The 17,655-nt window shown below is 42.4% G+C and overlaps 1 protein-coding gene across 21 annotated transcripts in view; it reads left to right on the top strand.

Moving 5' to 3' along the window:
* Positions 1 to 17,655, top strand: part of GRIP1 (glutamate receptor interacting protein 1) — a 1,044,357-nt gene that overhangs the window by 952,708 nt on the left and 73,994 nt on the right. For all 21 annotated transcript variants that reach the window (XM_069229162.1, XM_069229153.1, XM_069229151.1 and 18 more), the window contains 2 exons: positions 11,445 to 11,584; positions 12,712 to 12,897. In XM_069229162.1, the coding sequence (XP_069085263.1) occupies positions 11,445 to 11,584; positions 12,712 to 12,897 (326 nt within the window). The remainder of the gene's footprint in view (positions 1 to 11,444; positions 11,585 to 12,711; positions 12,898 to 17,655) is intronic.

The raw sequence follows: 17,655 nt of genomic DNA, 5'->3' as shown, positions 1-17,655 counted from the left end.
ATGCAAAGCATGTGTATCTGCAGCTACACATGCCATCGAACGGAAAACGTCACTTACCCAGTGTACACCAGTTTGTGGCATGTAGTGCTGCAGATTCACATGCACCCTCCCTCCTCCCCAGAAGCCTGCATGGACATCTTCTTTTCTTACTATATATATATGTACATATACATTTCTTCACTCCTTACTTCACCCCCTGCGGGAAAATAATCTGAGAAAGGACACGATGCCCATGCGCACTATCACTGAGCCCAACACTAGATGGCAGACTTATGCAAAGCATGTGAATCTGCAGCACTACATGCCCCGAACAGATGTACACTGGGTAAGTGACATTTTCCAGAGATATATATATATATGTTCGATGGCATGTGTAGCTGCAGATATACATGCTGTGCACATCCCGCCATCTGGTGTTGGGCTCGGAGTGTTACAAGTTGTTTTTCTTCGAAGAAGTCTTTTTTCGAGTCACGAGACCGAGGGACTCCTCCCATTTCGACTCCATTGTGCATGGGCGTCGACTCCATCTTAGATTGTTTTTTTTCCCCCATCGGGTTCGGACGTGTTCCTTTTCGCTCCGTGTTTCGGGTCGGAAAGTTAGTTAGAATCTCGGAAAAATCGTCGGTATTGTTTGCGTTCGGTATCGGGTTAGTTACAACAGATCGACACCGAATTAAGAAGAGCTCCGGTGGCCCTTCGTTTTTTTTTTTCCATCCCCGTCGGGGCCTGGTCGGCCCAGCCACGTGTCTCTTCGAAGCTGATGGAACGGACCCCATTCCGCTTCTGTCCAAAAATGCCATAACAAGTATCCATATACAGATTAACATCTGGTCTGTAACCTGTGTTTGTCACCAGAACACAAGGAGGATACTTGTGAGGCCTGTCGAGCGTTTCGGTCCAGGAAGACACTCAGGGACCGAAGAGCAAGAAGACTGCAAATGGCGTCGGCGCCGACAGGACAAGAGCGTTTCGAGGAGGAGGAAGAAACATTCTCCACCCAGGAGTCGGACTCTGAGGAGATCGATCCCGAGGAAACGCCTAAAACCGTGAGTAAGACGTCGAAACCAAGAACTCACGAGAAAAGCGCTAAAGCCCAGGGGACGCCACCGCCAAGAGGCCATGGCTTAACCCGAAAAGTAGGTGACCGTTCATCGGCACCGAAAAAGGGCGAGCTGGAGTCGAAGTCATCCGACTCCGGGCGAGATACCGGCACACAGCAATCTCGGGCCCGAGATAGTGGCTCAGAGAAGATTCGGCACCGAGACAGCGGCACCGAAACGGGTCGGCACCGAGAGAGCACGACGCCGAAAGTAAAAAAGGTTTCGTCAGAGCCAAAAAAAAAAGCAGCCGAAAAGGTTTCGGTACCGAAATATCCGGCCTCGGAACCGAAAACAAGTTCCTACACTGAGGAACAAGGACTGTCCACACAAATGAAGACACATAGATTTGGATAGGAATTACAGGCAATAGAGCCAGATCACACACAAAGACTGCTCTTTATTCAAAAAGATACAGGGAAGATCAGCACTCTTCCTCCAGTCAAAATGAAACGCAAGCTTGCCTTCCAAGACAAGGACAAACAGCCACACGCAAAGGTGGCTAAACAAGTAACACCGCCACCATCCCCACATCACTCTCTGCAACCATCACCGGTAGCCACTCCACCAATGATGCAATCCCCAACTCATACAGGAATGAGTCAAGATGACCCTGACGCATGGGACCTTTATGACGCACCAGTGTCAGATAATAGTCCAGAATGCTATCCAGCTAAACCATCGCCACCAGAGGATAGTACAGGCTACGCACAGGTGGTGTCAAGAGCAGCGGCATTTCATAATGTCAGCCTTCATTCAGAGCCCATTGAAGACGACTTTCTTTTTAATACACTGTCGTCCACACACAGCCAATATCAGAGTCTTCCTATGCTACCCGGAATGCTAAAACACTCCAAACAAGTGTTTAAGGAGCCTGTTAAAGGGAGAGCCATTACTCCAAGAGTAGATAAAAAATATAAACCGCCACCAACAGACCCAGTGTACATTACACAACAGCTAACACCAGACTCTGTTGTAGTGGGAGCAGCGCGCTAAAGAGCCAACTCTCATACTTCAGGAGATGCACCACCTCCAGATAAAGAAAGTCGAAAATTCGATGCTGCAGGCAAAAGGGTGGCGGCACAGGCAGCAAACCAGTGGCGTATTGCAAAATCGCAAGCTTTGCTAGCCAGATATGATAGGGCCCATTGGGATGAGATGCAACACCTTATTGAACATTTACCCAAGGAGTTCCAAAAAAGAGCGCAGCAAGTAGTAGAAGAAGGACAGGGTATCTCCAATAATCAGATACGGTCAGCAATGGATGCTGCAGACACAGCTGCTAGAACTGTCAACACAGCAGTAACAATAAGGAGACATGCATGGCTGCGTACATCAGGATTTAAACCAGAGATACAGCAAGCTGTGCTGAATATGCTATTCAACGGACAGCAGTTGTTTGGGCCGGAGGTGGACACTGCAATCGAAAAACGTAAAAAAGACACTGACACGGCCAAAGCCATGGGCGCACTCTACTCCCCACAGAGCAGAGGCACATTTCGAAAGACACAATTTCGAGGGGGGTTTCGAGGGCAAACCACAGAAGCTACAACCTCACAAACAAAGCCCACTTACCAGAGCCAGTATCAGCGGGGAGGTTTTCGGGGACAATATAGAGGGGGACAATTTCAAAGGAATAGAGGAAAGTTCCAAAGTCCCAAAACTCCTCCAAACAAACAGTGACTTCAAGGTCACAAATCCCCAACACATAACACCTGTGGGGGGGGAGACTAACCAAGTTTTACAAACATTGGGAGGAAATAACAACAGACACTTGGGTCTTAGCAATTATCCAGCATGGTTATTGCATAGAATTTCTCAAATTCCCTCCAAACATCCCACCGAAAACACACAATATGTCAAAACAACATATAGATCTTCTAGGACTAGAAGTTCAGGCATTGCTACAGAAAGAAGCAATAGAGTTAGTACCAAAACAACAAATAAACACAGGAGTTTACTCCCTGTACTTTCTGATACCCAAAAAAGACAAGAGTCTGAGACCTATACTAGATCTCAGAACATTAAATACCTACATCAAATCAGATCACTTTCACATGGTTACATTACAAGACGTAATCCCACTGCTCAAACAACAAGACTACATGACAACACTAGACCTAAAGGATGCATATTTCCATATACCAATACATCCTTCACACAGAAAGTACCTAAGGTTTGTATTCCAAGGGATACATTACCAATTCAAAGTGTTGCCATTCGGAATAACAACTGCACCAAGAGTTTTTACAAAATACCTAGCAGTAGTAGCTGCACATATCAGAAGGCAGCAAATACATGTGTTCCCGTACCTAGACGATTGGTTAATCAAAACCAACACGCTAAGACGGTGTTCACAACACACAAAATATGTCATAGAAATCCTCCACAAACTAGGTTTCTCAATCAACTACACAAAGTCACACCTTCTGCCGTGTCAAACACAGCAATACTTAGGAGCAACAATCAACACAGCAAAAGGGATTGCCACTCCAAGTCCACAAAGAGTTCACACATTTCACAATGTGATACAGACCATGTATCCAAATCAAAAGATACAAGTCAAACTGGTGATGAAACTACTAGGCATGATGTCTTCATGCATAGCCATTGTCCCAAACGCAAGGTTGCACATGCGGCCCTTACAACAGTGCCTAGCATCACAATGGTCACAAGCACAGGGTCAGCTTCTAGATCTGGTGTTGATAGACCGCCAAACATACATCTCGCTTCAATGGTGGAACAGTATAAATTTAAACCAAGGGCGGCCTTTCCAAGACCCAGTGCCACAATACGTAATAACAACAGATGCTTCCATGATAGGGTGGGGAGCACACCTCAATCAACACAGCATCCAAGGACAATGGGACATACAGCAAAAACAGTTTCACATAAATCACTTAGAACTGTTAGCGGTATTTCTAGCGCTCAAAGCATTTCAACCCATAATAAGCCACAAACACATTCTTGACAAAACAGACAACATGACAACAATGTATTACCTAAACAAACACGGGAGGCACACACTCGACACAGTTGTGTCTCCTAACACAGAAAATATGGCATTGGGCGATTCACAACCACATTCGCCTAATAGCACAATTTATTCCAGGAATTCAGAACCAGTTAGCAGACAATCTCTCTCGGGATCACCAACAGATCCACGAATGGGAGATTCACCCCCAAATACTAAACACTTACTTCCAAATGTGGGGAACACCACAAATAGATCTATTTGCAACAAAGGAAAACTCAAAATGCCAAAACTTCGCATCCAGGTACCCACAAGATCAGTCTCAGGGCAATGCGTTATGGATGAGCTGGTCAGGGATATTTGCTTACGCTTTTCCCCCTCTCCCACTCCTTCCATATCTAGTAAACAAATTGAGTCAAAACAAACTCAAACTCATACTAATAGCACCGACATGGGCAAGACAACCTTGGTACACAACACTACTAGACCTCTCAGTAGTACCTCATGTCAAACTACCAAACAGACCAGATCTGTTAACACAACACAAACAACAGATCAGACATCCAAATCCAGCATCGCTGAATCTAGCAATTTGGCTCCTGAAATACTAGAATTCGGACACTTAGACCTCACACAAGAATGTATGGAGGTCATAAGACAAGCTAGAAAACCTACCACTAGACACTGCTATGCAAATAAGTGGAAAAGATTTGTTTATTACTGCCATAATAATCAAATTCAACCCTTACACGCATCTGCCAAAGATATAGTAGGATACTTACTACAATTGCAAAAGTCAAAGCTAGCTTTCTCTTCAATAAAGATACATCTGACCGCAATTTCAGCCTACCTGCAAATTACGCACTCAACTTCATTATTTAGGATACCAGTCATAAAAGCATTTATGGAAGGCCTAAAGAGAATTATACCACCACGAACACCACCAGTTCCTTCATGGAACCTCAACATTGTCTTAACACGACTCATGGGTCCACCTTTTGAGCCCATGCACTCTTGTGAAATGCAATACTTAACATGGAAAGTTGCATTTTTGATTCCCATCACATCTCTAAGAAGAGTGAGTGAAATTCAAGCATTTACCATACAAGAACCATTTATTCAAATACACAAGCATAAAGTAGTTCTACAGACAAATCCAAAATTTTTACCAAAAGTGATCTCACCGTTCCACTTGAATCAAACGGTAGAATTACCAGTGTTCTTCCCACAGCGAGATTCTGTAGCTGAAAGAGCACTGCATACATTAGACATCAAAAGAGCACTAATGTACTACATTGACAGAACAAAACTAATTCGAAAAACAAAACAACTATTTATTGCTTTCCAAAAACCTCATACAGGGAATCCAATTTCTAAACAAGGCATTGCTAGATGGATAGTTAAGTGTATTCAAACCTGTTATCTTAAAGCAAACAGAGAACTGCCTATTACACCAAAGGCACACTCAACCAGAAAAAAAGGTGCTACCATGGCCTTTCTAGGAAATATTCCAATGAACGAAATATGTAAGGCAGCAACATGGTCTACGCCTCATACATTTACAAACACTACTGTGTAGATGTGTTAACGGCACAACAAACCACAGTAGGTCAAGCTGTACTACGAACATTATTTCAAACAACTTGAACTCCTACAGGCTGAACCACCGCTTTTGGGGAGATAACTGCTTACTAGTCTATGCACAGCATGTGTATCTGCAGCTACACATGCCATCGAACGGAAAATGTCACTTACCCAGTGTACATCTGTTCGTGGCATTAGTCGCTGCAGATTCACATGCGCCCACCCGCCTCCCCGGGAGCCTGTAGCCATTTAGAAGTTGATCTTGTAAATTTGTAAATATATTACTTTAAACTTCATTATGTACATACGTATTCACTCCATTGCATGGGCACTATTACTAGCATACACAACTCCTACCTCACCCTCTGCGGGGAAAACAATCTAAGATGGAGTCGACGCCCATGCGCAATGGAGTCGAAATTAGAGGAGTCCCTCGGTCTCGTGACTCGAAAAAAGACTTCTTCGAAGAAAAACAACTTGTAACACTCCGAGCCTAACACCAGATGGCGGGATGTGCACAGCATGTGAATCTGCAGCGACTAATGCCACGAACAGATGTACACTGGGTAAGGGACATTTTCCATATGTATGTATATATGTGCACATATATATGTGTGTGTGTATATATATATTTGTGTGTATATATATGTGTGTGTATATGCATATACACACACACACAATATACTAGTCACCTCGCTGATATTTTCTAGTTCCTGGAATGATAACTAAATGTAATAATAGCCATTAATTTATCGTATTGAGCTTGTAGCTCGAGAAAGCAAACTTTAGTTTAATCTTTAAAAGGTTTAAATAAAAATATTTTGTAATATTTTATGTACATTGGATGGTTTATCGGTTATAATGGTTATCAGCTGGCCATGCAAACCTATATTGCTGCAAATGTTGCTACTTAGCTTCTTTTTGTAAATGATACAGTTTGTCAGTTATGACATTCATGATGATAGTGGGGCTTGTCCTGTTTGCAGAATTGACCTGGCAGCGGCAATGGCTGTAGTTTCCTGACACCCTACCGCTGTGTCATAAATAACATGCGCCTCTATCACAGGGAAGAAAGGGCCAAAATAGTAAGACCCATTTGGGAACCAGGATATAAAATGTATCTGAGTAAAGTACTCTTTTGTTCAATGTGTGTGCGGTAAAGCAGAAATTTTGACCAGCTGCTCCTACAACCTTTTGGTGCAGTACAGTTATACTCTTATTCATTGTTGAGAAACATTGTAATGTCCTCAAGAGTATCTCAAAACAAAATTGCGCCTTGATCTGACAGCACAAGAGGATATAAATTAGTGAATAACGGAGCATGTGAAATAGAACTATACTGTTGTGACATAGATGATATGAGCCACTGCGTGGGACCATCTTACTGCGCGCTGATGCCCTATTGTTGTTTATTGTCGTTACCTGAGCACCACAGCATGTTCTCTAATACCTCTCCAATGAGTGTCTGGAGTTATTTGAATGCACTAAAATGCTTAGCCCGAACCATAACAAAACCAAGGAATTCGTAAAACTAGAGGATGCAGGAGAACCTAGGTGTGTGACTAGCCTAGGCGAACCGGTGAGCGTTAGCATGGACTGGCCGGTGACTGCTTGGGAATGCCAGGGGGAGCAGCATGGATATTGTTAAGATGGCTGACTTTAATCAGGAGAAGGGCAAATGTAGTGTCAAGGAGAATACAAACACGGGTCAAAATCTTCCCATAGAAATGACTGACAACTGATTAAATTGAATAGTTAAGACAAGCACGTAAAACAGTAACGTTGAAGCCAGCTCTGTGTTGCTCTTCTAATAACCCTCTTACTCACTATTTCTGTTTAGCATTCAGTCTCTCTCTTGTCATCACTCTTCATGCGCCCCTCTTACTTTGGTTGGCTATGGATATCCGACTTCTACTTCTTACTTCCGGATTGTCTCTGCGTGACAATCAGTGCGTCTCTTTCGGATTGTTTCTGTGCCCCTTTCAGTCTCTCTAATAGACCAATGAGCTACACCTCATTCCTAGTATGAAGAAGACACTGTGCAGTGGAGGCCAAGAGTGGCGGAGATAGGCGGGTGGTCACCCCTAGACCCCGCTACATGGGAACGCCACATTTAGTTCATTCAAAGTCTCAGTGCTGGTGATCACACTGTATCCCACAGCAGTCAAACCGGGATATCATACAGCGCTATTCAGTGTCCATAGGAGTAAAGGGAACCTTCTCCTGGGCAGGTAGGTAGTGACCAGTCCTAAAGAGGGTGTTACACAGGCAGTGAGACGCCCCGAGAACCAGTGGGTACTGGGCTCACGAAATATGGCCAGTGCTACGCTTGTGGGGAGAGGGGTTGTGGGATTGTACATCTACTCTGGAGCTGTGCCCAGTACAAGATGTTATTCAGAAAAGGCACTGAACACCACGGGAAAGGGTACTTCAGAGAAATACGTACATCAGCGGCCTAGTGACGGTACTCAAGAACTCGGGCACTTAAAGGGGGATCGGGGGTGCATGTAAACGGCTAGTTACAGCAATGAAATGTAATTAGAGAAAGATCCGATTTGCTTCCTTTGAGAGTGAATTGCAGGCACACAACCTAAAAGGCGTTTACGTGGAGAAAGACCAACTGGAAAGTAAAGTGCTCGGGGGATGAAGCCAGACACGAAGCAAAGCGGGAATGAAAAGACTCTGGTTGCAGAATTATAAAGGGATTAAAGATGCACGGTTTATCGCCCTGCACCGAGGCTTCTGGACCTGGGCCTGGTGGAAACTGACACTGCATCAACCGGGTGAAACAAATGCAAAAGAAAGGGAATCTCAGCAGGAAACTAAACTGTATGCCCTGTACTGTGTGAGTGGTATCTGTTTACTTTAGTTTAATGGCTCCTTTTGTCTAGATTGTTCAGTGTGAATAATGCGAGCTATTTAACATGACGATCTGGACGTAAACATGTACATATCTGGGAGAGCTGAAACTAGGTGTGTTTGTTTGCATGGATAACGATATTATGTGGCAAGTTCCTATGTGAACCAATAGTGTAATAATTTATTAAATGCACCATATAATTGAAGTGCCTACCATATACACAAAAATAATAAATATGCTTGTCCATAACTCCTGTAGGGCTGTTTTCCCTCCAGTGAACCCCTTGCCCTAAGCCAACATTGGCTAGTAAATCTGAATGCAGCCTTCCCTTTTCAGTTGGCTGCAGCTCAGTTTTCCATTGCCAGCCCCTTCCCGTAGTGGAGAAGTGTGGCACAATGGTTAGAGCTGCAGACCCTGATGCAGAGATCTGGCCCGGGACCAGGGTTAAATTCCCGCCTCGGCGGGCCTTGGGCTCAATTCCCTTGGGCCTGATAATTCTCACCTCAGTGCCTAATCTAATTAATGGGTCCCACTCTGTAACTCTAAGCAATAGCTTGCTTAATCTCCACCACCGCCCTGACAGCGCTTGGATGCCTGGCTTCACCCGGGGGGGTTGCCCAGGATTGGGCGCCTCATAGGGAAAAGCCAGGAGGGGTTCCACAGCGGGATGCGTACAGCGCCTTGAGACCCTAACTGGTGAGTTGTGCGAAGTTTAAGTTTAAGTTTTTGGGATAATAATGAGAATAATACACTGGTGATTTAGACAACCATCAGAGTTTGCCTCATCACAACCTCCATCGGCTAACAATGTAAGAAGCGGAATCCAAGGGCTGTAGGAGCCAGATTTCACGGCGTGGTTGTCGTTGTGTATGTCGCAGGCTCATGATTATGAGCAAATGTGCATGCACTTTATTAGTGTGATCTACTGAGTTTTTTTAAGAGCTTTTCAGACGCCTCAACTAGAAATAACATCATACAGTTTTCTTTGGTTTTAACAATAACTTTTAAAGGAAACAATTGACAGAACAGTAAAACATACCAGTCAACTGCATTGTTAGCACTTAATTTCTTACTAACCTTGACCAAGGTTATCACTACCACAATCCATGAATCACACTGGAAGGAGAAAAAGAAAGGAAAATTTAAAACAAGACATCAAATTGCGTAGCATCAATACATAAAGTTACATTTTCCCCAGTAAGCACCTAACAGTAGGGGCATTCCATAAAGGTCACGTATTACTCCATGTGAACCTGACTAATAAATGTCACATATAGGTTTTCAGAGCTCACGTTAGGCATCCGCTCCCGGTCAGACAGATATCTTGCCTTCATTTCTGCAGTTAATGTATTCACCACTGGTTTATGCCAAAATTTGTAATTCAGGGACCCTACCGCTTTAGGATCCAGCAAACTCTAGATCCCTGCGGAAGTCTTCAAGCAACTGTATTCAGCTTCCTCTAAAGGATTTCCCACCGATGGTGATGCTCACTACTCTTTAGACAGTTCGAAATAAACTCAATATGACCTGTCTAGCCTGTTATTCTACAATTACTGTCCTGTACGTTGAGGACAAAACCGTGGACCACTATTTGTGGGCAACATTATGCTTGGTTCTTCAGTGTGTAGTCAAGTTCCACAGGTGGCGATGTACTCACTGTATAAAACCCTTCCCATCGACACCCAGCAGCGGGACTGGAAAGGACCGATTTGGATCCTCTATTGTACCCTTGCTTCTGCGACATAAGGACACTTTAAAGCTTGCATATCAGTTTATTAACAGGTAGCAAATGGTGCACCCAGATTCCATGCCAAGCACAGTGATAGACTGATGCTAACCCATCTATTGTGCTGCTTTGTTTTTCTTGACCCCCCAGTCGCCAGCTCAACACATCTTGCAAGGAAGCCTCAGGGCATTGAATCCCGTTTGGAGTTACAGTTACAGTGCTGCGAAGTGAGGTCCTGTTGCTGCCTGAATAGCATTTTCCTATTTTCTATATTACTAATTATTTACACAATGGTTACAGCTAAAGCTTCAATCGTTGAAATAATGTATCTCTCTCTCTTACTGGCAATATTTTATATGTTATTGAAGCGAACAATTTTATAGATTTTAAGAGAAAAATAGGCCACCTTTCTACTCCATGCAGATTGCTCTTGAATGTGTTTGACAAGATGCTTTGTTTTGTTGATCATGACTTGTCCAAAATTGATGCTCTTTGCCTATCCGTGAGTACACAGCACATGAAAACATAATCCATCAGCGTCGGTTCTCTACCTGGTGTTTTTTTCTCATGATTTGTGTATGTCGATGTAGAAATAGTTCTCTGCAAAGTTATCTTTGTCATTTCTTCAGCTGCCACAGGTCTACCTTTTTGGGGATTGTAGCAAATAGTACCATCTGGCACCTACTTTGCCTACAACAACCCGGCATACTTGTTCGAGTGGGATTTAATCTTTTAAAGCTTGCTCTGACTCATGAAGTTTCAGCTATGTAGTATGAGCTTGCCACTGCCTTCTTAAATGAGGAAACCTTGGCTGGCACATACCTCTGTTTAACATTATTTGGCCTACCTCATTGGCACCCATATTTCACATGGTAATTCACACAAATACTAAGGTGAGGCCCTATTGCTGTTTAGTCAGCTATATGATTCACAGAGTGAGCTGTGCTGCTCTAGTTTTAAGGGAACAAATGAAAAATGTAACATGTGGGAGGCACCAAAGGAAGTAGGAAGCGTGCACAATATTGTATTATTTTTCAGAAGAAGCAGCTAAAACACATAATCCCTGACTCACAATACGATTAATTGTAAATAAAACGTCTTGCCTCGTTGCCTGATATGAGATTTCACTTCAGGATGACAGATACTAGTGTGGGTGAGGTGATTGTGTATAATTTCAATTGTCATGTGTGTCTTTCACAACAGGACCGGAGCCATCCACATAGGAGACAGAATTCTTGCCATAAATAGCAACAGCCTGAAAGGAAAGCCCCTGAGTGAAGCCATTCATTTGTTGCAGATGGCAGGAGAGACTGTTACCTTAAAAATCAAGAAACAGACAGATGGTAAGTTTTGACGAAGGCTGCCAAACCAATTAGAATGTTGCAAAAGGTAACTTAAGTGCAGTGTAACACATTTTAATCAAGGGGTAAGGAAAGTGAGCACAAACAGTTGGAAGATACTTTTAGGCCATGCACTGTTGGAAAGTGGGCACCTCTGATGGAGGATTATGCTTTTTGCTTGCTCCTCGAGAGATCATCGTGCTGGTCATATGTCCTGGAACCTGCTGATACTGTTAGCAAGTTGTTCCCTACCAGTTTGGTATCCTTGTGGGTTTCCCCTGTGGATTACGTTTTTTAAACCATGTGAACTTGTAGAGTGAGAAAGCATAGCTTCATTTAGCTATATCCATGTGTTAGTCCTTCATTTTGGACTACAAATTTGAAGTTGGAGAGTGTTTAATCCAGCCTGTAAGGGATATCTAAGTTCTTTCATATCTAAGGCAGGTTACAAGATGTACGTATGCCAATTATACTGAATCATAAAGTCCTGATGAAGGTGTATTTATATTTTTCTTCACTCACCGAAACGCGCGTCGGCTTGTAAATTGGCATGTCTTGAACATTGGCATGAAGTGTTTGAAATTGGCAAATTTGAAGCCCTGACCAGGATTGGCTACCATCAGGCCTGTAACACGAGAATTTGAATCAGGAAATTATAACCTAGAATTGGCTGTTATGTTGAATTTCATACAATCCAAACTACAACGCATAATTGTAGCATCAAAGCAGTAACTTTATTGTGCTGTTTAAATATCCTCTCATGTATGAGGCGGTTGTAATTTTGTATGTATACTATTTTGTGATTTTGTTGGTTCTGTGTTATTTGTTTATTTTTGCGTATTTACTGTTATGTTATTTATGTTTTCATATATGTATGTTTCATTTAGGGTAGGGGGTTGTATTATATATTTTTTTGGTTGATTCTATGTTGATTATATTATGTGCGAACTGAATGTTTAATTAGCTATAATAAATATCTAAATTGAAATATATTGTATGTTGTATATTTGAATTTAAGATTTCCATTCCTATGTTTGCTATGTTAATGGAGAGTAAACTACGTTATACTCATAGGATTATGCTTTTTGTACAGTTTGTTTTATGATTATTCTCTTCTCACGACACTTTAGCATCAAGTCCTAAGAAGTTCTCCAGCTCTGGCCAGCTGAGTGAGCTAAGTGATGGTGAGGAAGATTCTTCTGCTGCCCAGAAACCAGGAAAACTCTTAGACATGTATTCCAACGCAGTGCCAAGTGTGGACAGCGCTGTAGAGTCATGGGATGGCTCAGGCATCGACACTGGTTATGGAAGCCAAGGTATGATTAAGTACCTTTTTATGCTCTAAACAGTAGCCATTCACCTGTGGATCTCCAAAGTAATGTAATAGTTAATTTCAAGAAGTGACTACATGCATGTGGGATGGTGGGATCTTCATGTTTGGAACCTTATGACAGCAGAGGGGGAGGGCAGGTCTTTGCAGTGGAATACACAGGACTGGTCCATGTATTTGTAGTAAAACCTTTGGTCTGATTGCTTATTTTGCTATGTCATTATACTCTGCACGCTCCAACTTCTCAAAGGGGAGGAAAATATTTCAGGTCTGAGTGAAAAAGTATAAAGTTCACAAAATGCAATCTTTTTCAGTAACATTTTTTTTTTCCCGGTTAGAGGTGACGTTTTTGACAGGAAGTCATATTGAAAAGTAAAGAGGGCTTGTCAAATTGTATTTAATAGTTACAACTTTATAAACTATATATCTGCTAAAACATTTCCATTACCAATTACATGTTTTCAAGCTTCTCTGTAACTTAACCAAAAATTACTCGTTTATGGAAAACCACCAAATTGACAATAATACTTTTTTAAAGTAGGTGGGGTTGTTTGCTGAGAATACCCATATGAAACATTGTTTTTCTAGGAAACATTTTTAATAATTGCATTTTTGTTAGAGGATTTGCCAGCACTTCAGTCTAAATAAGGAAAAAGCCCCCAAAAATATAGAAGTAACCATTCTGTAAACATGGCAATTAAAAAAATTCTGTTGCTTTCAGTTATACAGAATTTTATATTTAATACACATCTTTACATTGCACCAGTGTCTACGTTGGAACGGTTTTCTTTTACAGTTTCGACAGCAAATGCCTGAAATGTATCCTCCCTGCGGCTCTTTTTGAGGGAAGGACATCCATTTTGTTCTCATCAAAATGAAAAAAAATTAAACTCTAACTACAGTGTGCAAGTACAGTGGTTACATCAGATAATAGTAAAGGCTGTGAAATGGTTGAAACTCTTATTGGAATGAGCATTCAAAAGATACTCAGCAATGTTCCTCCTTTCATGCTGTACCCCTTTTGACAAACAAGCAAACGGATCTGTGTTTATTGTATTAACACTTGCAGCATTAGCACATTAAAGCCAAAAAAAGAAACGAAAGGTGGACTATGTTGAAGGCTCCCGACTTTTAAAATAGTTCCTCATGCAGTTCAATGCAAGCAATGAAGCAGAGACTGGAGAGTGCAATCAAACAACCAATCGCATTAGGTGTGAGATGAATACTTGAGTGGCTGAATCAAGACATGATTGACAAAGTCTCAAGCCAATGGCTGAAAGAGGCTTGTCGAGGGAAGTCAGCAGTTGAAAGATCCAGACACAAAGCCCATTATAAGTATATTGTAATCAACAGGTCTGTGTGGCAGCTGCACTGTCAATGTTTTCACATAAAAATTACAACATTACAAGCAGACTTCCCAGCTGTGTCATATCTGCATTTTACTTCCTCTGCTTGCTGGAGTGCTTCCTCCAGAAAATAGGGAATTGTTCAACTTGACAAATTTAAAAGAGAAAGTAAAACATTAAACAGTGGAGGTGGCTATAAAAGGCAAGAGTGCACTAGTTACCATGGGAGATTAAAAACGAATGTTTGAAATAAATTTGGTGTGGAGAAGTTGAGTGCCTAGCCTGTGTCTCAAATGGTTTGTTTTTGAAAGTGTGGGAAACATTTATAAAGAGCGTACTGCGAGGAAAATTTGCAAAAAGAAAAAGTTGATTTTGTGGACATGATAAAGTAAACTTTAATGACAGCAGTGGACCCTTGGCGTGCTCTGTGCCCAGCCTTATTTACTACCCAGCTCTGGCCTTGCTCTTACACTGTAATTTCTGGAACTATATTCGAAAAATATTGTTTTGGGCGTATGCAATATCTCTTGGCAAAACTACTGACTAGTCACGTGAGGCTCAACACCAAAAGCTCCTCTGTATCAATACCAGGCAGGACCTGCAATCCCATTAGTGCGCGCGCGAGCGAAGCGCGGCGGCCATTCTTCTTGTACAGACATGACGTGAAATATTCTGCGATATATTATTTATCTTGCTTTCCCCGGCTGTACTAATGTTTGCTTGTGCCCTCCACAGATAAATGAGTCCTACCCGTCAGGCTCAGATTGATCCCAGGCACATTACCCATTGAAGGAGTTCATTAATTTGAGCTTGGAAGCCTCGCCATGGTGACACCGACTGGCGCCATCGGTGATTTAGCACGCGCTAATGAAGGAATGAGTGTGTGTGCTAGAGAGAGATTATCTCATCAGCTCCAATCTATTTCTTTATTATTTTCTCCCCTCTATATTGAAGTGGGATTGTAATCCCCCCAAAGTAATCACACTGCATATAGAAAGATGAATTTGAAGGCGCCGATAAGACTTATTTTCACTCCCAGAAGCTCTTGCTATTTCAGCAGGTAGTTTTTTCCCCACCCTTTATTGACCAGCGACTGACAACTGAATCGTAAATAATCTCTTTAAAGCAAACACGCTGTGACAGGTTAATATTGAAAGTGAAGAACGCGGTGCCAAGCAAGTCTCTCCCCGGATCAGAAAGTAGAGCAGCTTTTCTTTTTTCTTTTTTTTTAACGTCTTGTCGCTCAGTCTTGTGTCTGTCCTTCTCCATCACAGCAGACTTCTGTTTATGGGGTTGTGGGTTTGCAGGCGTCAACCAAAGACTCAGCTTTTAAAGTCTCAGAAATGCCCAGGCAAATGACACTGCAGTTTAGGACTATCGGTCAATACAAAAGGAAAAGCCAACAAAAGCACGTGCGTGAATACATTCAGTACAGAACACACGCCATACAACCTCCACCCACGCATGCACACGTAAGGGTAACTGTGGAGCGTAAGTACCAGCAGTAGAGAATACTGTTTTATTTACAGACTCTCTGTAAAATGCTCAACTGTTCCTAGGACGTAGTTTGTGCTCTTTTAAATACTTAAATGCATTTAAAAATACCAGTACTGCCCGAAATGACAAGATTCAGTGGCGCATCTGGAAGTCACTCTGGCATTTTAAAACGAGAGAGGGACACCTTTGATGCTTGTGGCCAGGGCTGACAAAGGAGAGACATCATTTCAACCACCTCAGAAATATGGCATTCATATAAATAATGTATATATATATTGACCATGTTATACAAATCATCTTACAAAGGCATGTGTAGCGAAATCATGACGAGGAAGCCCCTTAGCACCTTTTTGCAAAAGAGAATCAATAAATACTGTTCAGAATTGCTCAGAATTATCATACAGTCACTGTGCTGGAATCACTGGGGCTGCTTTTTGTAAAGATCTGCTGGGTTTCCTTCAAAGATGAGGTGAAAAGAGCAGGATAATTCCTCTAGAGCAGTCAGAGTTTTCTGCCAATTGCCCTGGTTGTGTCAATCGTTCATATTGCATGCAATAATTCAGAAATATGTACAGATTAGAGGGGTTAGCACATGCAATACGTGCCTGTTCCATATATTTCTCCAAAGCCTATAATAAGGTCGATTAACCAACCTGAAGGATTACAATTCTAAATTCAGAATTCCCCCAGGTATGTAAAAGCCAGCAAAAGCTGTTCACATGTTTTTCGGGTGCATTTCTTAAAGAGGTCTAATTGGGAATGGTGAAAAAAATTGAAAACCCGAATAGTTTAGAGGCAGGCATGTCTACTGGCTCCCCTTTTATTGTGTATATGTTTGTTTGGTCTGCCAGAAACGTTTAAACAAGTAAAGGTGTTTCCTGCTTTTAGTTACCATAGATCACATCCTAATTTCTGCACCAGGTAGCAGAAGGATCTTGGTTACTAATATGATAATACAGCAATGTCCTGTTGTCCCGTGAATGTAATGCCTGACCGGCTACATTTTCTTCTATAAGTAGGTGGGATGCACTTCTGGGCATTAAGGAATAAATCGGAAGTCAGAACTACTCCTAGAAATGTCTTTATGAATCAGACCTTCTTTAAACTTTATGACTTTGGTTCAAATGGTTCTTCTTTACAAAGTTTTGGTTTTATCAAAAAATAGAAAATTGGATGGGGTTGTTCAGAATGTTGAGACTTTATGTAAAGGCACATCATAGACCTGATTCTTTTGGATGGAGGTTTACTGATTTTATATTGTTTGAGTGGCCTTGTCTTTCAAGGGGAAATAAACGTCTTATAAGGCTCTGTGTTAGTCCTAGGGCACTACCCTGTTTTCAGGCCAGACTTCCTTTCTGATAAAGCAGTGCAATTGTGGCACCATCTCCTTCTTCCAGTCTCCTCATACCTTTCAGTTGATGTAATGAATTAATCCACCGCTGCACATGCTTGGCTTAATACAGCAGGAAGTCCAACTTCAAAACAAGGCAGACTCCAGGCAGCAATACTCAGGGCCTCATTACGACTTCGAAGCCGCGCAGGCAAAAGATCGCCAGTAATGGAGGACATTTGCCCGCCATATTAGGAGTTTTCTGCTGGGCCAGCAGCCAAAAACAGGTTTTCCACCCGCTGGCCCAGCGGAAAACTCACATTATTGACGCTGGCTCATAATCAAGCTGGCGGCAATGTGGTGGTGCATCGTCACACATTTCACTGCCCATAATGATGGGCAGTGCAGGGGGCCCCATGGGGCCCGACACCCCTTTTATGCCAGCCTTTGCATGGCAGTGAGACCGCCATGCAAAGGCTGATGGAAAGGGGACTCGTAATCCCCAGGGCAGCGCTGATTGGCAGATTGCGACCGTCAGGCTGACAACAGGCGGCAAACTGGTGGTGCCGGC

Source organism: Pleurodeles waltl, chromosome 4_1 (genome assembly GCF_031143425.1).
Source record: "Pleurodeles waltl isolate 20211129_DDA chromosome 4_1, aPleWal1.hap1.20221129, whole genome shotgun sequence".
Classification (NCBI taxonomy): domain Eukaryota; kingdom Metazoa; phylum Chordata; class Amphibia; order Caudata; family Salamandridae; genus Pleurodeles; species Pleurodeles waltl.
The sequence above is the reverse complement of the archived record's forward strand: the minus strand, read 5'-3'. Positions and strand labels throughout refer to the sequence as shown.